Source organism: Tribolium castaneum, chromosome 5 (genome assembly GCF_031307605.1).
Source record: "Tribolium castaneum strain GA2 chromosome 5, icTriCast1.1, whole genome shotgun sequence".
NCBI classification, from domain to species: domain Eukaryota; kingdom Metazoa; phylum Arthropoda; class Insecta; order Coleoptera; family Tenebrionidae; genus Tribolium; species Tribolium castaneum.
The window spans coordinates 8,115,784-8,141,110 of NC_087398.1; the positions used below are offsets into that span (position 1 = coordinate 8,115,784).

At 33.5% G+C, this 25,327-nt stretch overlaps 4 protein-coding genes across 7 annotated transcripts; all 4 read left to right on the forward strand.

Moving 5' to 3' along the window:
• Window positions 1–427: 427 nt before the first annotated feature.
• Cad96Cb (Cadherin 96Cb) lies at window positions 428–24,345 on the forward strand. 3 transcript variants are annotated; one of them, XM_967515.5, is made up of 6 exons: window positions 428–976; window positions 16,340–16,420; window positions 19,834–21,062; window positions 23,368–23,825; window positions 23,872–24,133; window positions 24,183–24,345. In XM_967515.5, the coding sequence occupies exons 2-6, from the start codon at window positions 16,351–16,353 to the stop codon at window positions 24,267–24,269; spliced, it is 2,106 nt and encodes a 701-aa protein (XP_972608.2). In that variant the 5' UTR covers window positions 428–976; window positions 16,340–16,350; the 3' UTR covers window positions 24,270–24,345. The 3 variants fall into 3 exon arrangements, with proteins under 3 accessions (XP_972608.2, XP_015835493.1, XP_064212708.1); XM_015980007.2 differs by lacking the exon at window positions 428–976 and adding an exon at window positions 15,210–15,772; XM_064356638.1 differs by lacking the exon at window positions 428–976 and having other exon boundaries at window positions 16,057–16,420.
• Window positions 2,126–7,206, forward strand: LOC103314932 (C-C chemokine receptor type 2). Its single transcript, XM_064356639.1, has 5 exons — window positions 2,126–2,177; window positions 2,220–3,323; window positions 3,370–4,590; window positions 4,638–6,220; window positions 6,262–7,206. Exon 2 carries the CDS (start codon window positions 2,220–2,222, stop codon window positions 3,129–3,131), a length of 912 nt encoding a protein of 303 aa, XP_064212709.1. The 5' UTR covers window positions 2,126–2,177; the 3' UTR covers window positions 3,132–3,323; window positions 3,370–4,590; window positions 4,638–6,220; window positions 6,262–7,206.
• Window positions 11,966–13,262, forward strand: LOC100142444 (uncharacterized). 2 transcript variants are annotated; one of them, XM_015980008.2, is made up of 2 exons: window positions 11,966–12,208; window positions 12,261–13,262. In XM_015980008.2, the coding sequence occupies exon 2, from the start codon at window positions 12,261–12,263 to the stop codon at window positions 13,203–13,205; it is 945 nt and encodes a 314-aa protein (XP_015835494.1). In that variant the 5' UTR covers window positions 11,966–12,208; the 3' UTR covers window positions 13,206–13,262. The 2 variants fall into 2 exon arrangements, with proteins under 2 accessions (XP_015835494.1, XP_008200469.1); XM_008202247.3 differs by having other exon boundaries at window positions 11,978–12,216.
• On the forward strand, window positions 13,759–14,923 carry LOC103314934 (uncharacterized). The gene is made up of 2 exons (XM_008202248.3): window positions 13,759–13,916; window positions 13,961–14,923. The coding sequence occupies exon 2, from the start codon at window positions 13,961–13,963 to the stop codon at window positions 14,885–14,887; it is 927 nt and encodes a 308-aa protein (XP_008200470.2). The 5' UTR covers window positions 13,759–13,916; the 3' UTR covers window positions 14,888–14,923.
• Window positions 24,346–25,327: the final 982 nt, after the last annotated feature.

Consider the following 25,327-nt stretch of genomic DNA (forward strand, 5'->3'; position numbering starts at 1 on the left):
CGACCAGAAGTGTCACCAATAAATAACGGAGCGATTTTTTGAACACATGTGTAGCCAAAAAAATGTTAATAGGAAAATGACTTTCATCTAAATGGACATCGCTCCCAACTCTCACTCTTCGGTTCCGAAAGGTGTGTTTATTAAAATGGTAACAGAATGTACGAGATAATTTAAATAAACCAAACAGAATAGAAAAGATGTACACGTAAATATGAAAGTAAGTGGTGCTTTCCTTTTAATTGCCCGCTACAATTCGCAAAAAGCTGAAAAACGAATGCCACTTAAGTGAGTTATTTTCCTCGCCTTAAGTGATTTCTACGTGTATTTTACGTAGTTTTAGTTTTTTCATTCGACAAATGAAAAATGAGTCAGACAACGATAAGTGTGCTTAATTCACAAAATATTGATGAATTGTGGCGAGGGTGAGGGTGACTACCAGCTAATGTCCCCTTATTGTCTATGGAGACCGCTAACAGTTCGTTTGACTTGGATCAGGAAATAAATAAGAAACCGTACAAAACCATCCACTTTAACAATCATGTAATCGCCTCCTATAAATATTAACGAATAACTGTTGAAAAAAATCTTCAAATCAGAATCAAGCCAAGCCATCCACCACCTACCCAAAGAAGCTTTCTGTCTACACGGTGAATGCACACGGAACAGGTGCACGCAGTCAATTACTTCATTTCTACGGTAACTCCGGTGGATCGACCATTAGAAGACAAGTGTAGTGCGGTGTTTTAAACGTTTCGGTCGCAAATTAACAAAATTTGCACTTGATTTTTTTCGTTCAACTGCGTCGAAAAAATGTGAAAATTTTTAGTTTTTTCAGTGTGTTTTTGTTTAAACATGTAACAATAATAATAACTTTAATTATAACAGTATAGTGCATAAATTAGCATATTTCAGTGATTTTTGCTAATAAATAAGTGTGCTCCAGTTGCCAAGGAAACTAGCGAATCAAAGTGGCGTGGTAAGTAACTTCCGCAATTTTCAGTCATTTCGAAATTTTGTGCAGCGGTGCTATACCGGCAAATACAATGGGTGAAAATAGAGATTTTTATCGAGGAGTTGCTAAATTTTAATTCGACATGGACTTTTACAGCGAAATGTCCAAATGTTGCTTTATTAGCACATTTCTTTCCAGTTTTAGCCACATTTTTTTTTCTTAAACATTTTGTGACTTTAAATCTTGAAATAGACTTTAAATGTAACACGATCGGAGTCACCACGATTTATTGATAATAAATATTTATAAAGAAAATTGTACTTTAAAATAAACTCGAAAATAAATAAAAATATGTAATAGAACGAGTGATATTTTGTTACATCATGTGTTTATACTTGGTTTTACTTTTATTGATTTTTCGCAAATATAGGGGCATGTTTAAGTGTATGCTCGGGACGCATTAGATATAAACTATTTTAAAAATTAAGCAAACATAAAAATCTTTGAACCTTGACTAAAACCGTCTAAAACGAAAATGATGAGTAACTAGCAGGTGATTTGCATTAAATGTCTTAAAATCAACGGAAATCCTATTTTTTATTAACATTTTAACCGATGTTGCCAAAGTTCACTGAAATCCAGGCAGAAATCGAGACTAAAACAAAGAAGTTAGTTTCTCGATAATTTTTAACTTAAAATTTTTCATTTTCCATCTCGAGTTCAATGATAATTTCTAATTATGTATTTAGAAAGTGAATAGATTTGCTAGGATGTTAGGTATTATTACGACAAAAACAAAAAATATGCAAAAGGTTTCAGAAAACAGAAAAGGAGATCGGGTGACAAAACAGGATAATACACCACACAATAAAACAATACACGATATTTTTTATAATCTATGAGTAGGAGCTTAACACAAATATCGCTTCAGTAAATTTAAATGTCTTTAATACATACTTATCTCTCATTTAGACTTTAAGATTTTGAGTGCGCAATTTAATTTTTTTAGTAGTTGCCAATTGAATTTGATTTGTTTTACGAAAAAAATAAGTAAAAGGTGACCCCTCTTTTACAATAGTTATTTATTACAAAAATATGCCGTAAAAACGGTAATTGGCGACTTCCTCCACGTTCCACAAAACATAAAATTACCATTTGTGTGAAATCTGAAATACTGAGTCCGTGTTTGCCAACGGACAAACCTAAGTTTTGTGCAAGTGACAAGGTGAGCTAAAAATTGCAATTCCCATAAAAAACGTCTTTCCAGATGGATATGCCCAACATAACGACGGGCAATTTCTCTGACGACGTCTACCAAAGAAACATAACTTCGTATGAAAGAATTCTTCTCGAGTTGTTCACCATCATCGCCTTGATGTCCCTAACGGCTAACTCTTTCCTTATTTTTGTCATCGTCAAGTACGAAAAGTTACGGGAAGACACAACCAATCAAATTTTCCTCCATTTGAACATTCTGCAAGCTGTGCTTTTGTTTTCCACGCCTTTGACTGTACGAATTGCGAATGAGTTTTTTTGGAGCACTGCGGTGCATTTGCGTGTGTTTTGCGTCCTTTATCAAGTGGAAACCAACGTTATGTTTGCCATTGTAGGAATTTTATTTCTCATAGTTTGTGATAGTTTTCTTAAAATTTATTATGAAGACAAGTATGCGAAGTTTCGCCGCATTTGTAAGTTTTTTCTTGGGGGGATTTATGGCTCGACCGCATGCAGTTCGTTACTTACGGTGCAGTACTGCATATTCAACCATTACATGGCTTTTTTTACTTACATTGTTATGGCTTTAGCTGTATTTATTTTCGTATTGTTTTTAATTGTTATCAATGTTATCCACAGTTTTAAGAAAAGGAAACTAAATTATAAATCGAGCAATCTTGGATTAGTGGTGCCAAATATTTTTTTCCTGTTGTGGTGTCCCTTTCTAATAGTTCTTTTTGTAACACTGTTTTATAAAAGCGCTCATATTACAACCAAAGCTTTATTTCTGTTAGGTTTTTTAAGTCCTATATTTAACTTAGTTTATGTGTATTTTTGGGATGATAATTATAATGTGTTTTTGAGACAAGTTTTCATGTTCAAATGTGGGAAATACCAAAACGATAATTTGGAAGATCAGTCTGTAGCTTACGACGCGAATGGTGTCCACATTACGCAAAACTAAATTATAGAATAAAAAACTAAATGAAGGTTTTATCATTATGGCAACCCACAACGCACATCTTCCTTCGACCGGTGGGTTTGACCATCCGAAGGCTTGGGCAACCTTCTGGCACACATTTAATTATAATGAGCGTCTCCACACGTGTAACTCAACCCCAGTCTTGTTTCACTAAATGTGCGCGGAACAGTTACAGTGAGTCGAGATACTTTCAATTCATGTTAAAAAATCATCCTTTCAGATGACTAAGCTTAACGAGATTCCATACGAAACGTTTCGAAGAATTTATTTTGAATTGCTCGTAGTTGTGAGTCTCATATCCCTAGCGGCCAACTTCTTGCTTATTTTCGTCATGGTTAAGTACAAGAAGCTGCGACAAGACACAACTAATAAACTCTTCCTCCACTTCAACGTCTTCCAAGTTGTGCTTTTAATCGGCACAAATGTAGGGCATAAGCTTCTCTTTGATTATGAATTTTCCGAAACCACCAAAACGTTCAATCGTGTCTTGTGTATTTTTTACCAACTCGACGTGGGTCTCTTGTTCGGCATGTTCGCGATTTTGTGTCTCCTGGTATGTGATGGCTTTATCAAAATTTATCACAAAAAAAAGTATCACAGTTTCGGCTTTTATTGTAATTTTGTTCCTTTTGGAATTTATCTTTTACCCGTTTGCTTTGCTGTCGTTATGGTACCACAGTGCGAATCAGATGAGTATTTTAGTCTTTTGATTTACTTCATCACGGTCGGAGTTACGGCTACTTTGGCATTGTTGTTAATTATTGCTAATATTATTCATGCCGTAAGGAAAAGAAAGCTAACTAATTACAATTCGAGCAATATCGGATTAGTGGTGCCAAATATTTTCTTCCTTTTGTGGTGCCCTACTCTGACGATAGTTTTGCTATCATTGTTCGTTTTGCACGCTCCAGTTAGTGTCACAATTCTGTCCGTTCTGTTGTTTGCAAATCCTTTAATTAACTTGCTCTTTGTTTATTTCTATGATAGTGACTATCATACGTGCTTGAGACTAACTTTTACGTGCAAATGTAGGGAATATAACAATGTGAATTTGGAAGAGCAGGCTGTAACTCTTAACGATGTAAATGATGGCGTACTAATTACACAAAACTAAATTATTGTTTTGTATTTTTTTTAATAAATGGATGTAAACAATGTTTTTTATTATAATGATTCTTAAAAAAATAAGGCGCGACGAGTTGTTGTAATTACTGGTTTATTTTGTTTTGCGAATTACGGCCAATAAAACTGGGTCAGCACACACATAATACTTTCATTGAATATCACTTGCTGGCCACATTTGATAAGTTGAGTCATCTGAACATGGCTGAAACCTTGCGCACATTTCGAAGTATCAAGTTAATTATAAATTCACTCGACGTTGAAAATTTCAACCTCGTAGCCGACAGTATTGTATACAAGTCTGAGCAGTAAACACACGGTGAGTTACAGCTGCGCTCGATTTGTATTAAAAAACAAGCTTTTCAGATGAATAATTCTAGCCAAATTCCATATGAAACTTACGTCAAGATTTTGTCCTATTCGTTTATTGTTACGACCCCGTTCGCTCTAGCAGCCAGCATCATCCTAATCTTCGTCATTCTCAGAAATAAGAAGCTACGAGGAGACACAACTAATGTAATCTTCCTATTTTACAATGTTTTTCAAATTGTGATGTTGCTAGCTACGGCTGTGGCGCCACGAATATTAGTGCTTTACTTGGATGGTTATATTTCACTCTGTATACTTGCAGAAGTCGATTTCAGTGCTGTCATAGCCATAATGGCAGTTTCAGTTCTTCTAATTTGCGATAGTTTATCCAAAATTTATCACAACAACACGTATAAATCTTGTAACTGGGTTAGTAAGATTTTTATTGTTGTAATTTTTATTGTAACAGCCGGTATTCTCTTTTTTACAATTCCTTTATGCAACTCAAATCAGTATCTGCTTATGTTCAATCTGTTTATTCTGATGGGTGTTGCAGGCATTTTTACGTTAATTGTAGTTATTATGAATATTGTTCATGCCATAAAGAAAAGAAGGTTGACTGATTACAAGTCGAGCAATATTGGGTTAGTTGTAGCAAATATTTTCTGCCTCTTGGTGGCTCTTACTGTAGGATACTATTCTCCGATACTATTTAATGGCGAAACAGTTACAATTATTGGTGGTATTTTACTTATATTGGTTTTCTCAAATCCTATAATTAACTTACTGTATGTTTACTTTTTTGACAGTGATTATAACGTGGCCTTAAAGCAAACTTTTTGTTGTAGGAAATACGAAAATGTAAATTTAGATGATCACTCTGTAACGTATAATAATGAGGCAAATGGTGTCCTAATCAGTAATCACCCATGAATTTAATATAAGTGCACTTTTTATATTTTTCTAGTTACTAATAAAATATTTTATATATTTCATTACTCTATTTAAATATTTTTGTACTTCCACAATGATTGTAAATGACGTACTACGACATACCCCAGTGCCAATAATTTTGTACTTCGTTATGTATTATAAATTAAAATCGTTTTTAATTAATCGCCGCATTTTTCTTATTAAATATATGATTTCAGGAATAACGCAAATACATGTTAGCAATTTACAAAGAACCGGTACAACATAACTTATTAATAAAAATTAAATGGGTGCCGATTATATTGAAGAAAAAAGTATAAATTCAATTTTGAAGATACTTTTTAACCCACTTTTGCGTTTTTTGAAATTATCAAGTTATTTACCAATAAATTTTAAGAAATGTGAAAATAAAACACATCAACAACAGGGCCAACATAGTATAAGACAGAAATCATTGATGATTTATCTTTGTTCGGTGAATTTTGAATTCCCAGTAGTAAGTACTACGAGCAAATTCATTCCCACTCTGTCCGACCACATTTTATATGACTCATCCGAAAGTCAGAAACCTTGCGCACATTTCAGAGCAGGAATATATTTACGAGTATTTACAAACCCAGTTCGCTGCTGAGTCCAGTCCATTATTATTAACGCGTAAAACTGCTACTGACTGGCTTGTAAATACACAATATTTGTGCAACAACCCGGTGAGTTCCAATTCCAAGAGTTTAGCTAAATTTACCATCAGCTTTCCAGATGGACATTTCAAATGGAATGCACTTACGAGTCTTTGCCGAATTGTTTACAGTCGTGGCTTTATTGTCGATAGTGGCCAACTCCTTCCTTATTTTCGTCATTCTCAAATACAAGAAACTGCGAGATGATACAACTAATAAACTGTTCCTACATTTCAATATTTTACAAATTGTGATTTTGATTGCTTCGCCTTTGGGAATACTACTGGAAGCTTACTCGGTCGATTTACAATTCGAGTTTATGTGTGGTTTTCTGATAATCGTATTTAGTGCCCTGTTCGGTCTACTCGAAATTATATGGCTCCTTATCTTTGATAGTTACATCAAATTTTACTGTAACAACAAGTATGAACGCTTTGGAAGCGTTTGTAAATATGTTCTTGTTGTCATTTATATTTTAACGGTAATCACGCCTTTTCCTGCAATACCATGGGTTACAGCGAATCCAGCTGGGATTGGGCTTTTTTACTATGTTATGGTACCTGGAGTGGCCCTTTTGGCATTGGTTTTGATTATTATTAATGTTATACATGCGATCAGGAAACGAAAGTTAACTAATTACAAGTCGAGTAATATTGGATTAGTGATACCAAATATTTTCTTCCTAGTGTTGTGTCCTTCTCTAATCATATTTTTATGTCTAATATTGCTTGATTTAGAAGCTCCAAGTATTATACAAATTTTGTGTTTGTTAGTTTACGCAAATCCGATATATAACTTTTTCTATGTTTACTTTTTCGACAGTGATTACAAAGTGTTCTTAAAACTAAGTTTTACGTGTAAAAGTGGAGAATACGACAGTGTAAATTTGGAGGATCAATCTGTAACATATCATGATGCAAAGGAGAGTGTATTACACACCCAATAGTAAATTGATGTTCTTATGTTGTAATGTTTACTGTTTTATATTTTTTTAATTAATAAAACTATTATATTTATTACTTATTTTATCATTTCAATAAACCTCGAATTAAACTAAAGATGAGTATTAAAAAAACGATCATTTCATTTTATATGCAGCATGGATTTTCTATTTGTTTTTAAACTTGACTGCTCAAATTATTAATTAATTTTATAAAATACTGAAAATAAACACGACCCTCACCTTAACATGAAATTCCTTCGCGTATTGATTTGCATTATTTCCACTCTTGTCTGGCCCCATCTTAATCTTCGCAAAATCAGCAACCTTTCGTATTGGAATTCATACTTTAATTGTAGGTAGTTTTTTACAGTACCATGTATACGTATCACAAATCTATCATTTTGCAGCTCTTTTGATAATAATATTAATAATTTTAATTATTGGAGATAAAGTGGTGGACTTTATGTACGTATTAAAGAAGAATTCTGTGTTATAATATAACGAAACTAAGTAAAAAATATAATTTTTTCAGGTAATTTTTTTAGGAAGTTTAAAACCATATTTAGGTAGGTTGTACAAAAACAGAAATTAGGTATTAAAATGTGATAATTTAGGATACATTTTTTATTAATTCCTACTACAGGAAAAATAAAAAATATAATTTTTATTGCAGTAAATTCCACTACAAAAATACTTAAAGAAACAACATGAACTACATTTTGTCAAAAATTTAAAATTATCTATTACAGTTAATTAACTGTAACCTAAATATTGCTTTAAATTAAAAAAATTAAAATATACATTAGTACTAAAATCAATCACAATTTTTTTCATTCAATGAACTTTTTATTTACAGTAGATTTTTCTTTTCAGAATTTTTTGTATAGTATAATTTTTCCAAAACTCCTGGAATACATTTTACAAAAATTTAAGTTTGTTCACGAGTTTAATTGGTCAACAGATCTACTGTTCTTAATTTAAGAAACTAAGTCATTTTTCAAAGTGGCTTGACTACAGTAATGGTCAGCATTAGCAAAGGCTTGTAAGTCTTCCAAAGAGTCTTCACTAATAAGCTGACACATCACATTCCGAATAAAAAACCAATACACTAATACGAGTAATAAGAGACTGAAAAGCTAAAAAAAAACTGCGGTACACAGAAAAATTATAGCAACAGTATTAAGATTAAAATTCTGCAGATCTAAATTAAAAAATTATAGAACTGCAAAATAAGGACATTAATAAGATTGAGGAAAAAAATTGAGGAAATTAATAATATGATGTACTGTGGGGAAATTAAGAAAGTAAAAAGCTGAGGAACAAGGGAAACAAAAAAATTGTTGTAAAATAAAGTAATTATGAAATTGATACAAAAAATTTTTTTAAAAATATCTTATTTTAAATTAGGAAGGTTAAACACACGTGTACCATATAATCTGTGCCTGTAGGCTGTTTAAAACGCATTTAGGATACAATTCAATTTAGGAATTTAGGAAAAATAAAAAGGGTGTAAAATATTTCCATTTTTAACAAAACAAATTTATTTCGAGTTTTGAAAAAAGCCCTTACAACTGCGTAATGAAATACAAGTCCTGAAAATAAACAGACACATGAATGGCGGCGCGTATTCGCAGTACTCCCACTCTTGTTCGGACCAAATTTGTGGACGTCTGAAACCTTGCGCATATCCGAACGTGAATTGCATTGAACGTAACTTCTGCGAACTCCTTGCGACCTATTTAAACAGTAGCTTGTAGTTTTACTAAAATAAAAAAGTATCCAGTCACCAAACACGGTGAGTTCCAAGTTTACTACCAATTTATCCTAAAAATCAGCTTTCAGATGGCAGTCGTTTCAGCTGAAACGTACGACATAATTTTTTTCGTGATATTTGCTGTGGTGGGCTTGATGTCGGTCATGGTCATCTCCCTCTTTATTTTCATGATTATTAAATTTAAAAAACTGCGCCAAGAAACAACTAATGTGATCTTCCTTCATTTCAATATTTTTGAAATTGCGATTTCTTTAGGGCTATTATTTATCCGGAACTATTTTTACTGTGCAACTTCCCAAATCTTAGTTAGTGCCCTGTTTGGAAAATTCGAAATCATATGGCTCCTAATCTGCGATAGTTACATCAAAATTTACTGGGCGAACAAGTATGAACGTTTTAGTCGCGTTTGTAAATATCTTCTTATTGGGATTTATGTTTTAACTGTGGGCACTCCTTTTTTTCTAACGCCGTGGTGTACATCGGATGAAGATATAATTACTGTTTTTTATTTTGTTGCGATGTTGGGTCTAGGTCTTTTGGTATTGGTTTTAATTATTTTTAATATCGTACATGCGATTAGGAAACGAAAGTTAACTAATTACAAGTCGAGCAATATTGGATTGGCGGTACCAAATATTTTCTTCTTGGTGTTGTGTCCAACTCTAATAATATTTTTTTTTCGATATAGTTTTGGTGAAGTTGGTCCACTTATTCTGGCAATTTTTTGTTTGTTGGTTGGGATGAATCCCATATTTAACTTAATTTATGTTTACTTTTTTGACAGTGATTATAAAATGCTCTTGAAACTATGTTTTACATGCAAGTGTGGGGAATACGACAGTGTAAATTTGGAAGACCCGTCTGTACGTAATGGCGTAAATTTTGTAAATGGTGGTATACAACTTGCCCAAGAGTAAATATTATTACCTTTCTTAATTTTTTTATTATTTTTTTGAACTAAAAAATTACTAATATTGGGTGTTTCATTAAACACCGTTTTTTACGGTCTGTGTGTAAATTGCCTTGAAGATCATTCTTAAAATTTTTTAATAATAATTAAAACTTAACTCCTACATAATATGTAGGAAACTGGCTTTGCTAAACTATCAAAATCAAATCATCAATTATTTTTATGAAATACTCAGAATGAACACTAAACAGCGTCAAAACAAGGCAGAAGACCTTCATGTGGATTAATTCGCAGGATTCCGACTATTTCTTTGGCCACATTGTGGTGAATCATCAGGAGAGCTGAAACGTTGCGCACATTTCAGAGCTTAACGTATGTGGTATGTCATGTATTTATAAACTCCTATCTGCAAGCAGTACAAACTGTGCCACTGGCAAACACTTATTAACCCATTCTGTAGCTTGTAACAGAAAACTCGATGAGTTACAAGTTCACTCAAGGAGTTTATTTATACTGAAAAATCAGCTTTACAGATGCCGTCCATTATAGATAACACGGTCCAAACTGTGAGACGATACAAGTAACAAAATCTTCCTATTATCTGTTTCGAAACTATAAAAACGCCAACGTCGTATTTTGCCGAATTATTTTTTTAAATAATTTTTTAAATTCATAAAATAGTTATTAATAATTAAAGTATAAATTACATTAGCTATTATTTTTTTAATTCCTTAAATAATTTATAACAGCTAATTTTGGGAGAAAATGCGACGTTGGCGTTTTTATAGTTTTGAAACAGCTGATACATTTTAATAATTTGGAAATTCTGATTTTGATTGCTGCGGCTTTAGGAGTACGTGCGCCAATTGCTCAGAACTCAGATTATTATTAATTATTATATTATTATTAATATTATACATGCCAAATATTTTTTCGTAGTTTCATGTCCTACTCTAATAATATTTTTGTATCTAACATTGATGCATATAAATGCTCTAGATATTTTGAAACTTTTATGATTATTGCTTTTTTTCAATTTCTGTATTTAATTCATGTTTATTTTTTTGTCAGTGATTATAAACAAAGTTTTAAATGTAAATGTGGGGATTACGACAGAGTAAATTTGGAAGATCAGACTAACATATAAAGATGCACATGTTGGTGTACTAGTTGACCAAAGAAAAAACTATGATGTATGTCAAGTTCACTATTTTATATTCTTTTATCAATAAAAAAACTGTTTTATATATTATTATTTTGTTATTATTCTGATTAAATTCCTATCACTAATAGACAATTGATTAATAGACATGCTACAGTTAACAAACTGCACTAAACCACTTTTAACAAATAGTACTACTATTAATAGGCAACCAAATATCGTCCACATCAACAAAATTCTTTTGCATTTTGCGTAGGTACGCACTTGTTTGGCCACATATGACTCACATGAAACTTTGCGCATTTCGAAGACTAAATTTTACATTTACGAGCTAACTCTAATCTACAGGTTTGCTTAATTTATTTAAAAAAATCACAACTAATTTAATCTTTTCATATTTTCCTTTCTAGTACTTTGGACCTATTTTATTTTTTATTCGTTATTCCCTTTTTTATTTTTTTCCAGTCCATGATGAGTAGTTACGCACAGTTTCAATACCACAATATCTAAATTCGTATAATTAGGTTTAGTATTGATTATCTTGTTTATTTGCTCTCATTTAAGCAAGAGTTGGCTCAGAACTTGTGCACAACATTATGTTTTCCTACAAAAACAAATTGGATGACTTATACTAAAATATTTTCCTCAATGTGTGAACTTGTGGAGCCATTTACGTGTGTCATGCATTAATTGGTATAAACATTCCTATTACAGGTGTTATTTTATGGTCAGTAAAAAAGAAAAACTTAATTTATGTTGATTTTGTGATAACAATTTCAACCTATTTCTGACAAAAGTTTTCACGTGTAGATGTAGGAGTAAACGGAATACAAATTATACTAAATTTAATCTCATTTAAGTGCACTTTTTTGTATTTTTTCGATTAATAAAACTTTTACACAAATCACCTTAAATGCGTGTTAATAATAAATATAAAATTACGACGTTTATTAAATGATGGTGTGAGAACAACAACTGACCACTTCCCACTACACCAGAAATTTTGAGAAACATAAGTACTATCTCTCATTCTTGATTACTGTTTATCAGTTATCCGCTAATAACAATAACACACCAGCTACTGTGCTGTTTAAGATGCATAAATATAAATTCGTCTTCGTATCGATTGAATTTGTTTATTTGACCACATTTGACCATGAGTCATCTCAAAACTTGTGCACATTTCAAACAATAACTAATCTTGCAGTTGATACTGAGCATTTGTGAATGTAAGAAGGTGAGTGAATTTTGCGCAATTCGCGTGAAAACTCATCTTTTCAGATGGTCGCTGTCACTGTCGATGGAATGACGACGGATTTACCGAGAAATTCGTCCGATCTTTACGAACCTCGCGATGAAATTCCCTACCATCGAATTTTCATCGAGTTGTTCACCATCGTGGCTTTGGTGTCTCTAGCGGCCAATTCCTTCCTTATTTTTGTCATTTTCAAGTACAAGAAGTTGCGAAAAGAGACAACGAATAAGATCTTCCTCCATTTGAATATCCTGCAAGCTCTATTTTGGATTGCGACACCGCTGACTTTACAACTGGGCTACGAGTTTGAGTGGAGTTTTTCGGTGGAGTTGGGAGTGTTTTGTACCCTTTACCAAATTGAACTGAATGCCGCGTTTGCCGTAACAGGCATTCTGTTTGTTCTAGTCTGTGATAGTTTCCTCAGCATTTATTGCAAAGAAAAGTATAAAACGTTTGGTCGGTTTTATAAATATTTTCTAATAGGCGTTTATGTTTTAACTGTGTGCACTTCACTGGCCACAATACAATATTGTTTCCTCTTACATTACATGATTTTGTATACTTATCACGTCATGATCGTTGCTACACTCATTTTTGTCGTGTTTTTAATTATTATTAATATAGTACATGCGGTTAAGAAACGAAAATTAACAAATTATCACTCGAGCAATATTGGATTAGCTGTGCCAAATATTTTTTTCCTTTTGTGGAGCCCTTTTCTCATATTTTTATTGATAGGTTTTCTAGCTGGTCTGGGGGAGCCTATTACGGCCATTGTTTTGTGTTCTTTAGGTTTTTCAAGTCCTGTGTTTAATTTAATTTACGTTTACTTTTACGATAATAATTTTAATGTGTTTTTGAGGCAAGTTTTCACGTGCAGGTGTAAAGAATATAAAAATGAAAATTTGGAAGACCAGTCTGTCGCATACAACGGTGTGGAAGGGGTCCAAATTAGCCAAAACGAAATTTAATGCTACATAAGTATTTTTTTGTATGTTTTCGTTTAATAAAACTGTTACACAACTCGACTTCAATGCTTTTTTCTACTTTGGTTTCACAAACTTTTATGCAACACCTTTTAGTGAATTTTTAGTTGTATTGACAGTGCTGACCTGGGTGTCATCACTGTCATCTGTCACCACTGTAATTTAATGTGTGGTCAACGTCAAGTCGTTTATTGACAAAGTCCGAATAATTAACAAAATTAAGAGGAAATAGTTTGAACAGATTTTGATAAGTTAAAGTAAACACAAACAACAAAAATAGAAAGTAGAAAAAATTGTATATTACACTCGTTTTGTAAGACTTAATTGTGGCACTTCTTCGTCGTGCTCCAAAACCATTCGTATCACAATAGAACGTCTTTTAAAACTTATATAATAATGTACTATTTAATAATTATAAAAGTATGACGCCTAAAACCAAGCTTATCAAATGATATTGAGAATCTGATAACAATAACTGACCTCTTCTCAGTACGTAAATAATTTACCCAAAATTCTTTTATTCTTGATTACTGTTTATCAATTATGCGCTAATGACAATAATACAGCAGCTACTGTGCTGCTGTAATAGATACATAAATTCGGTTTTGCTTGTTTATCTCAAGACTTGTGCACACTTCAAGCAATCGAAATTTCTCTGCACTTTTGCAATTGAAACTCATCATTTGTGAATACAAGGTGAGTGAATTTCGCCTATTTCTCGTGAAAAATCAGATCTTCAGATGACCACTGGAGGACCGGATATGACGGGAAATTTCTCAGATGCCTACGAACCTTTCTATGAGAGTCCCTACCATCGAATTTTCATCGAGTTGTTGACCACTGTGGCTTTGGCGTCTTTCGCAGCCAACTCCTTCCTTATTTTTGTTATTTTCAAGTACAAGAAGTTGCGAAAGGAGACAACGAATAAGATTTTTCTTCATTTGAATATCCTGCAAGCTCTGTTTGGGTTTGTGACCCAGTTGAATTTACGACTGGGTTACGTATTTTTTGAGTGGAGTTGTGAGTTCTGCGTGTTTTGTTCTCTTTACCAAATTGAACTGAATGCTGCGTTCACCATAACAGGCATTCTGTTTCTTTTAGTCTGTGATAGTTTTCTCAACATCTATTGCAAAGAAAAGTATCAAAAGTTTGGCCGTTTTTATAAATATTTCCTAGTAGGTCTTTATGTATTAACTGTGTGCACTTCATTGGCGACAATACGATATTGTTTTTTGTTAAATTATGTGGTTTTCAAGCCTTATTATGTTATGATAATTGCTGCCCTCATTATTGTTGTGTTTCTGATTATTATTAATATCATACATGCAGTTAGGAAACGAACATTGACAAATTATCAGTCGAGCAATATTGGATTAGTTGTGCCTAACATTTTTTTTTTGTTATGGAGCCCTTTTATCATATTTTTATTGCTAAATGCACTAGCTAATTTAGGGGATCCTACAACGGCTACTGTTTTATCTACTTTAGGTTTTTCAGATCCTGTGTTTAACTTAGTTTACGTTTACTTCTATGACAATAATTTTAATGGATTTTTGAGACAAGTTTTCACGTGTAGGTGTAAAGAATATAATAGTGAAAATTTCGAAGACCAGTCTGTCGCATACAACGATGTGGAAGGGGTCCAAATCACCCAAAATGAAAATTAATTTTTGTACTAATTACTAATAAAACAATTAAATAACTGGATCTGTTTTTAATCATTTTGTTTGGCAAATCTGTTATCTCACTGTTTATCTTTTTCCAAGAAGTCAAGGTCAAGAAGTAATCAGTTTTGTGTTCACTATGTCAATAAATGAAAGATTTAGTTTGTCAAACTGGAAAAAATTTGTTTGTCTCATGGATTATAAACAATTAATTTAACAGTTTAATTCAAATTTTTAATTTAATGCCGCTTTCTGTTTTACAGGAAATGAATAAATAATTTTAGTTTTGCTGATTATTATTCATCAAATCATCAATTCATCATTCTAATTTCAAGTTATTGACTTACGTTCTTCTTAACAGAAAAACTCGTACATAAATGGAAAACAGCTCAATTTAATAAGTTAGTAGAAGAACGAAAACCGTAATCAATTAATTACAGAAAAGCAATAAATCTCGCACTAAATTATGCGCGAATTTTAACTTTCACCAAGACAAATTTAAGGAAATCCGAAACGACACCGCCAACCGTATTGTATTAACAATTATTTTTAACAAACCGAATTAAATGCGAATAATAATGCTCTCCCAAATAAGAGTTTCCGATCTGTTGGGACACATTTTTTCCGGCTTTAGGAGTAAATAATTTACACTGTTCACTTGCAAAACAGTTTTCTAATGTCGGTATGCGAATGGGCATAATATTTTATGCTATTCAGCTATTTTACGTTGAGTTAGTTAACAGTTAGAAAGAGTTGGCGGAAATCAATCATTAGTACTACGACATCGATGTTTCAGAAAAACTGGAGATTTATTAAAACATTAAGCACCTCATTAGAAAGAATATCCTGTCTCTGTTAACAATAACAAAGTGAAACCATATCATAAAGGTAACTGAACCAAATTTTCCTTACAATGAACTCTGAATTTAATGGGTAAGTGCATTATTAATTTACACCACTTCGCACGCTCTTCTGTGTGATCCTTAAAAATTTGGACGCATTCCAGTTGCTTTATTTTATTGAATTCTACTTTTCCCAGCTCCTTAAACTAGATTTTTATTGTCTGTTATAATTCATTAATTGTGTCAGTTTTAACAAGATGTTGGAAAAATGTTTAATATCATCTGTTATTTTGACAGTTTAAAAAAGGAAATAATAAATTTCGATGTAAAAATTCTTTTTTCTAATTTATTGCCAGTTCAAATTCCCAACAATTTGCGTCTTTAATGAAGTGTTAAGAAAATGTCATGATCTTTATCAGACGTCTACCTAATTACAAAATTCTATGTTATCTCGTGTAAAATAAGACAAGAATGTTAAGACGTTTCCACCTTGACATAAAATTGGAAAGGAATCCGTCATTATTAAAACATCTGTGATTTTATCGTCAAACCTGACAGAATTTCGCCCATTGTGTAAATTAATTGCTAAATAAAAAACCTGTCCATTTTCCAGATGTCGACACAATGGCTACCAAATGTTATAACGCGTACATTAACGCCCTTTGGGCATTCACGCTGCTGTCAGCAACTCAAGGTGAGTATCTTTACTGAAACAAGAATTAATAAAACACATGGGTTTTTAACCCACTTCCCGGTACGTGATTTTTCAGTTAATTATTATGCGTGGCAGGACGTCGGAATTTATTACAAGTAGACTAAAAAATTTCACGTAACGAGTCCGACAATAAACTTGTTGTTTGAACTTCTTTATTTGCGAGTAAACCGAGACAACGGCCACCAGGTGATGTTAAAAATCAGCCGAGCGGAAGGTGGCCACCAGCGTGCTTCCTTCCTGTCGTAGCGAACGATTAATGGGCGGATTCTCAAGTTTTAGACAAATAAGAGGCTCCCACATAAATATTAAAAATTATCTGTTTCTGATAATAAAGTAGGTGTTTATCTGGATAGAAACTGAAACATGCCTGTTTATAATGGAAGAATGTAGTGTGATTTAGTGTGATAATCGTAGTTTTTTTGCCAAAAATCCCTTCACCCACTCACTCTAGTCGCGTGTGACTTCACTTTTTTTACACCTCTTAACGAAGAAAAGCAAATGAGTGTATCAGTTGATCTACTTTCCCACACACAATAAAAGTATACAACGAGTGTTAAAGTCATAATTAAGAAGCAAATTGCAGAGATATTTCATATTATCGCAGCGCTCTAATCTTCGGAATATCCACCTACGTGAGTTCAGTCAAGTGGAAGTTTTGAAAAAATACTTTGGTGTACCATTTTCTTATTTAGTTTTGTATTTCTCATCACTTCTACTTCAGTAAGAAATAAAAGAATCAAAAAACAGCAATAACAAACACGTTAATCAACTTTTTAATTTTGTAATAGTAATAATTAATCGCCCATAACATAGAAAAAAATCGTTAATTTGCAAAAAACTTCATATTTTTTTAGAAATGTATAATTTATTATAAAAGTATTTTTTATGTTAGTAAAGTAGGTTTGTGTTTGTGGTTTTTTTGAAGATTGTTCCGCTTATTCGCAAGACCCACTTTTTGTCGCGGTTTTTGTTGAAATATTTTTTTTATTTTGGCTTTATTATATTTATTAAAATAAGACCAGATAATTTTTTACCTAATTTTTAAAGTATCACAAGAGTGTACCAAGTTTTATGGCCAAAAAAAATAATTTTTCGTGTTGATTAATGATTACAACTATAAGAATGGATTAAATGCGCTTTCATATTGTTCAAATTTGTAAAAGTATGGCTGTGAGACACTTAAAACCAATTTTGAAAAAAATTTTTTAAAGATTGGTTTATTTTACACATGACCAAAGTTGGTAGGTTTTGAGTAATTAACATTTTAATTCTAAAGATCTAATAAAAGTTTAAATAATTTATAGCCTGGTTTGTGGTAACTGGTAATAATTTCTTAACAATAAATGGTGCTGACCACAATGGAAACATGTGCCACCGACTGCTTTATTTTGGGCTCCTCATAAGTCATAAATATTATTGCGGATCATTTTTTATTGTCAAGGAATTTTGACCTGATCACCAGTTACCACAACGCCTGCCAAAAATTATTATTCGAACTTTTAGATCTTTAATGTTAATTCTAAAAATAAATATTAAAAAATTATTATTAAATTATTATTGAATATTAAATATTAAAAATTACCTATGTCTATATAAATTCATTGAATTTTATCTTAGGTATAGAAAATATACCAAGTTGAAAATTATTTTTACAAAATTGGTATTCAGGCTTATATGCACCGGTTCGGCTTATGGGTAGCGCTTAAGAAAGCTAGGCTTACAGAGATAAGTGGAGTTTAAATAAATGGAAATGAACCATGATATTTTATGTGTTAGTTAATTTAATTCGACAAATGCCTATAAAATAGTTGTCAAAAGTTCACAAATACGTGAAAATGTGGCGGATTTTTATTTATTTCTGTAAAGAAGAATAAAATAATTCAACGAAATTAAAACTAGAGAGTTTTTAACTTTGAGTCGAGCTTTGAGTCAATTTTAATAAAAGAGAAGGTTTTGCTGCAGGTATTTTGCAGATTCCAAACACAAAAAGCATTGTCCGAAAATTTTCATCCTGAGCTAGCACATACTACAGTGCAACACTTTCAATACGTGAAGTTGAAAATTGGATAAATTACGAGCACCACAAATTACGAGTACGAGTAAGCCAACAAATTTGAAACAATCCGCTACAAGATTATCTGGAAAAACAGTGTGATAGAAGACGGCCAAAATTCCATACCAGTTTCAAAGTTACAACACTAAAAAAGTTCTAGAAGAAAAAGAATTAGAGCTAATTGGAAAAATACGAATTGATGAAAAATTCTTTGGAATTAGATCTACTATGCAGTAAAAGTTGGGTTGAATTGAAAAATCGCTTCAGTGCTGCTATGGACGTTTATTTAGTTATTGATAAATATTGCTTTTGCTGTGCTTTTGTGTTCAACAATGTTATTTATTATTTATTGAAAAATAAAAAACTATTAAACGATTAAAGTTTCATAATTCATAATAACTTCATTGTTTTTTTTTGTCTTTATCTTCTCATCTTCATCACTCATGCCGTTATCCCGTCTAGGGTCCCCTTCCGCCTTCATCTCTATTTTGGGCAATATTGCATAAAACTGCTGTTGCAACAATTACTACCAAATTTTCTATTTTTAAACGACAGCAAAAACCTAAAAAATTTTTACTATACTGAAGGTGTATTGAATTTTATTTAATTAAAAATAGTTTTTGAAGCAAACGAACAAATTTTTTCATTATACAATTCAAGAATAACGCACTCCGTTTTCAAATTGTGCATTTAAATTGCTTTTTTGACGTAATGGGCTATTTAGCGGCGCATAAGGTATTTGAAACACACTTAAGGAGAGCTTAAATTTTAAGCCACACCGGTGCAGTTAGGCCTTAGTGTCTTACAGGCATTCATACTTAAAAAAAAAATACATAATACCAAAGGATCAAAGTGTAGCGTAATTAATTCTTTAAAGTTTACGCTATTAAAAGTACCTATTTATTTTTGCAAGCCTTAAGACCTGAGGCTGACAAAAAGATCTACGGCGTTTAGAACAGAAGAAAATAACTTTTCCTAATCCTTTGGCGTTAAACGAATAAATTTTAAATTAGATTTTTTCAGAATTTTAAAATTAGAAGTCATTCTTTGAAAAAAATATATGTATCCTGCAAATTTAAGAAAGAATTCGAAAAGTATAAGTAACAAGTAAAAAGTTCAAAATTTAAAATTTATTTCGATTATAAAACATCTTGTGGAGTTCACTAATCAAAAACTTGTTAGTCGTTATATTTTATTATTCGTAGGGAATCTAGGAAGTCTGAGTCTGTGGGATGTTGTAAGGGCGTTTTTGGTAATAAAAATGTATTAATTTCAAAATTGTAGCCGAATAATTTTATTATTATTAATTTTAAGCGTGTAAAAATGTCCTGTTCTTTAGGTTTGAGCGACAACCGCTGTTACTTAGAAAACGGCGCCTCATCCGAAAACTTCTTCGTCTCCGAGAACAACTCCGTGGGCTCCATCATCGGGCAGATCCGCGTCCATGGCGACCCCCGTCCTGGCGGCACCATCGCCCTCCACCTCAAAGAAACCGACAGTCCTGTGGCCATCTCCCCCGGGACCAAAAACCTAACCCTCCGCCGCAAGCTCGACAAGGAGGGCGTCGAGGGCCCCTCCTCGGTCTTCGTCAACCTCATCTGCGAGCGCCTGCACACCCTGGACCCCGGCTTCGTCATCCCCGTCAACATCCGCGTGACCGACGCGAACGACAACTCCCCCGTGTTCATAAACGCTCCCTACGTGCTGAACATCTCCGAAGTGACTGTGGTGGGGACGCGAGTGCTCCAGGGCGTCCACGCGGTGGACAACGACCAGCAAGGCCCCTTCAGCAGCGTCAAGTACTCGGTGCTTCCAGGCCCCCATTCCGACTACTTCGAGTTCGAGAACGAGCTCGAGGGCACGCTGGTTTTGAAGAAACCGCTTGACTACGAAACTTTGAAGAGTTTCGATGTTAATATCCGGGCCCAAGACCATGGGGAGCCGCCCCGGAAGACAGACACTGTCTTGACAGTCCATGTGGTGGACGCCGATGACCAGAACCCGCGCTTCCTGGACGACAGGTACACGGCAAGTGTGCCAGAGCCCCCGAAGCGCGGCAGCCCCCTGGTCGCCAAGCCCAGGGAGATCAAGGCTTTTGACCAGGATCTCGGCATCAACGCCCCCATTTTTTACACATTTAACGGCATCGGGACCGATTACACATACTTTAAGATCAATCGGAATTCCGGAAAAGTCACCCTTTCGCGTGATTTGAACGACAGTGACTTGCAACACCCGGCCACTTTGGTCATTAGGGCCACTCAGCAGGATAACCCCGACCGTTACGCTTTGGCCACGTTGACCGTCTCGAGAGAGGTGGGCAATGGGATTAGGTTTTTGCATCGGATTTTTTACATCAAAGTCCCGGAATCTACTCCTGTCGGAGCGACTATTTCCACGTTTACTAACAATAGGCCGAACCAGCATTTGCGCTATTTTGTGTCGGATCAGAACGTTCTCAAAACGTTCGCGATTAATACGAAAGGGGAACTTTCGCTGAAGAAAAAGCTGGATTTTGAAGACAAGGCCGAGTATTTTTTTAAAGTGTTTGCCACGGATGGGATAACGGTAAGTGCTCATCTTTTTTTAATAAAATAGGAAATTTTGGTATTATTCTTGTTACCATTTGGAGCGTCACGAATGCAATTTGCATACAAATTTGGGTTTCTAAAGCATATTTGTTTCAAAACAAAAGGAAACAAAAAAGTTTTCATTTTTAAAACATAAATCCGACGTTAAGAAGATATTTCTTAAGTTAATAAAATTAATTTAAAAAATCAAATATTCATTTGAAGATTAAAGCAAGAAAAAGACAGGTCAAAGCTGCGACAACCAAATGTCTGAATAAAACTACAAAAATATTTTTTTTTGTTTATTGTTCTTTGACGATAATTTTCATTTGGTGGCAAACCGCCAAATACGGGGTGTATCAAAAATACGTGTGTTAATTTTACCACGTAATAAAACTCATCAAGTACAACAACGATTCTATTAACATTTGGCAAAATTCTTATTTATTATTTTCACTGTTTTTCTTCATTTATTTTGTGTAAACGAGCCGGTCAGTGTTTAATAATTAGTCTGTATTCATAGCAACAATTTTCTTTCTTATGTTAAACTATTCAAATTGTAAAAATTTTAATTATTCAAATTTAAATCAGGGCTATTTCCTGGCCAAGACTTCATTATCATGTACCACTGCTTAGAAAGTTTTGCAAAACGACAAGAAGCAATGTCTTCTTAGTTACTTGTAAATTGCAATAAATCTGATTTAAAAATTCAAGTTGACCCAGACCTACAAAGACCATATTTCTGACGGTAAACTGAGACATCTAGCTTATATTTTTCAAAATAGGTTAAAGTGCATAAGCATAAGAAAGAACAGAAATTATAGCCAACATAAATTACAACAATGTGTCATAGTTATAAAGAAATATGAACTGTGCATCTGCGTTGTTGGAAGCGAATACATTTTTATCCTTTGCTTGAATTTAAAATTTTTCCGAGAAGATTTCGTAGAAATTAGCTATAACAACTCGTTTAGTTAGGAGCGAACTATGTTATTGAAGACAATTTCAACCGATTGAGATTGATTTTGATCTGATTTTTGAAAGGAAAAACAAAGAAAACAAATAGAAAAATAAGTATCAAGATTTGTTTTATCTACTTTTGTGACTTTAACCAATAATAAGTAATTTATCTCAGCACTGTGCTACGTAAAAATGTTGGTCAAAATTGCTTGGGTCTCATATTAGGATAGTTAGGCAAAAGAAAACAGCAAAAAGGCTGAAAAAGCAATAAAAAAGGCAAAACTCGAAAATTCATTAAAATGAACTCTTTATTTTAAAGATATAATACAATAAAAAAAGTTAAAAAAATACAAGGGATATTCGTGGTCTTGCCGATTGATTGTAAACGTCAATGTAATTTTTCGAATTGGAAACACTTTTTTTGTCGTGGTTTCTAAAAATTCTCGTAACATCTGATTGTTCAATTTGTTTAATGGAATTAATGCGGCAATTAAAGCTTTACACAATTTCAATAAAAACACTGATTTGAAGAACCGAGTTTGTTCTCTTCTACAACCGTGCTCAAAAGTTGTTGTTGAGAGCTTTTTTAAATTTTTTATGTGTGTAGCATTATTTACATGTACTTTTTTATAGCATATGTAACCAAAATAAACAAATTTTAATTTAAATATGTTATAACCTATGATAATGGGCCATAAACAAAACAAAAACAAATAAAATAATAATTCTTACGGTTTTGGTACAAATAAGCACAAATAGTTTAAAACACAGTTTCAAGACAATGAATGAGCAACAATCCAGAAGCAATATATTTAGCATATTTATGCATTTTTGGCGACAAGTCGTCATGTTTGTCTGGGTTTTCAAATCACAAATAAGGGTAATAAACTATTAAGAAAAATTTGTCGGTCTGTTACCTGCATAGTGGGTAATCAATGATTCACAATAATTTCCTGTATTGAAATTTCCAAAAAAAAAAGACTAAAACTTAAGGTGGTGTTAAAAAGAGGCACTTATAATATTGTGAAACGGGGAAAAGGCATTTATTTGATAAATGGGGAAAAAAGGCAAAAAAGGCAGGCATTATGCATTTGCCTGACTATCCGATCTCTACTTATTACACTATAAATACGTCAAAAGAACAAGCATGTAATTTTCATGTTTACGAAATTATACAATCTTGCAATAAATAAAAGTAAATAAAAAATAAAATAAAAAAGAGGGATTAAAAATTTTGCCAGAGAACATTCACAAAACTGTTACCACCTAATTTATTAACAAAAAAAATAGCTTTTACTACTTAATGGGGCGCAAATTTATGAAATCAACTTTGGTCGAGCCAGAACGACTCCAGCGTCGTGAACGTCACCGTCCAGGACGTAAACGAGTGGGAGCCCCGCTTCCGCTACCCTCACTACGAGTTCTTCGTCACGGGCCAACCCAACGAGCTAATCGGCCGCATCGAAGCCGCCGACGGCGACAAAAACGACAAACTCACCCTAACCCTAACCGGAGTAAACGCCTCCAACTTCTTCATCACCCCTTCCGGAGAGTTACGACTCCGTGAAGCCGGACCCCACTCTGGCGTGGCCAACTTGGCGGTCGTAGCCACCGACAGCGGGAACCCCCCACGAAGGGCCAGCGTCCCGGTAACGGTGCATTTTCCCGACTCGGGAGACGCCGCCGGAATCATATCCTCGAGGGGCAACAATGGGGCCCCTCTGCTCCTGGCCGGACTTGGTGCAATTCTCCTGCTTTTGGCCTTCGTGATAGCGCTGCTGGTGGCTTACATTTGCAAAGCGTGAGTTGGTTTGGGGTTTGAGGGGGTTGCTGATTTAGGGTTGCAGGAAGAGGAATCCGCGGCAGGAGTTGCCGACACTGCAGCCGGAGAAGGCGCAAGGCACGCCTGCGGTGGCTGAAAGGATGAGCAATCCCATGTTTGGGGACAGGGTTAAGTCGCCCATGGCGACTGCTATGGGGGGCATTCCGAGCGATTTGGTCAAGTCGAGGATTCCAAGTCCGAAAGTGCATCCAGCACCACAGCCGCCAGCGTGGCCATCTTCCACATCGTCGACCAGAACTAAGAAGCTGAGTTGGGGAGATGACAAGGTAGAAAATACAAATTTGGTTCGAATGCTTTATTTGGGGCTATTTTCAGACTGACTCGGATAGTACAGACAATATCAACAACATTGATACAACGCCAAAACTTATAGATAATTCTAATTTAACTGTTTATTTCTGATACAAGTTAACCAGTTAGTAGGTTTTGTAAAAATAATAAACAATTTTAGAAATAAAATCTAACAAATAATAAATAAGTGGTTGTTTATTCTGTGTATTTTAAGTTTATTAAAAACCGGTATCGACTTTTAAATGATTGTTTTTAGATTTATACAATTGAGAAGAAACAATAAATTGAATAAAATTTAAAAAAAATGTCGACGTTCTTAATATGTAATATGTCAGCGCGGAACAATAAGCTTAATTTTTATCAAAGGACCTTCCTCTATAACATATTAAAAAATTGAAGGGGCCTACTCTCTTGTTTTCTTATTTTCAGCTCCGGAAGATTTAACAATTTTTGAAAAATTCGCGTAAAACAGTGTTAAAGATGCGCTTGACTCAATGGGATGGCACAGAGCAATAAGCTTAATTTTTGTAAGAGAACATGAAAAGACCTTCCTCTACAGCATATTAAAAAATTGGAGGGGCTTAGTCTCTTGTTTTTTTATTATCGGTTCTGGAAGATTTAACAGTTTTTGAAAAATTGACATAAAACACAATATCGAAGATGCGCTTGGTTCAGTTGGATGGCACAGAACAATAAGCTTAATTTTTGTATAAGAACATAAAAAGACCTTTTTCTATAACATATTAAAAAATTGGAGTAGCGTATTTTCTTGTTTTCTTAATATTAGCTCCAGAATGTTTAACAATTTCTGAAAAATTCGCCTAAAACACAGTATTAAAGATGCGCTTGGCTTGATTGGATGGCACGCAAAAATAAGCTTCATTTTTGTATGAGATCATCAAAAGACCTTCCTCTATATCATATTAAAAAATTGGAGTGACGTACTCTCGTGTTTTCTTTATTATCGGCGCCTGAAGATTTAACAGTTTTGAAAAATTCACATAAAACACAATGTCAAAGAAAAAACAAGCTTCATTTTGGTATGAGAACATCACAAAATTATTTTTAAAAATGAAAATTTTGGAAATAATACATCATATGTTTATCTGGTTTAAGCAGTTACCAATGGAAGAATTATTTAAATATTTATTGTCATACTGTAATAAGGA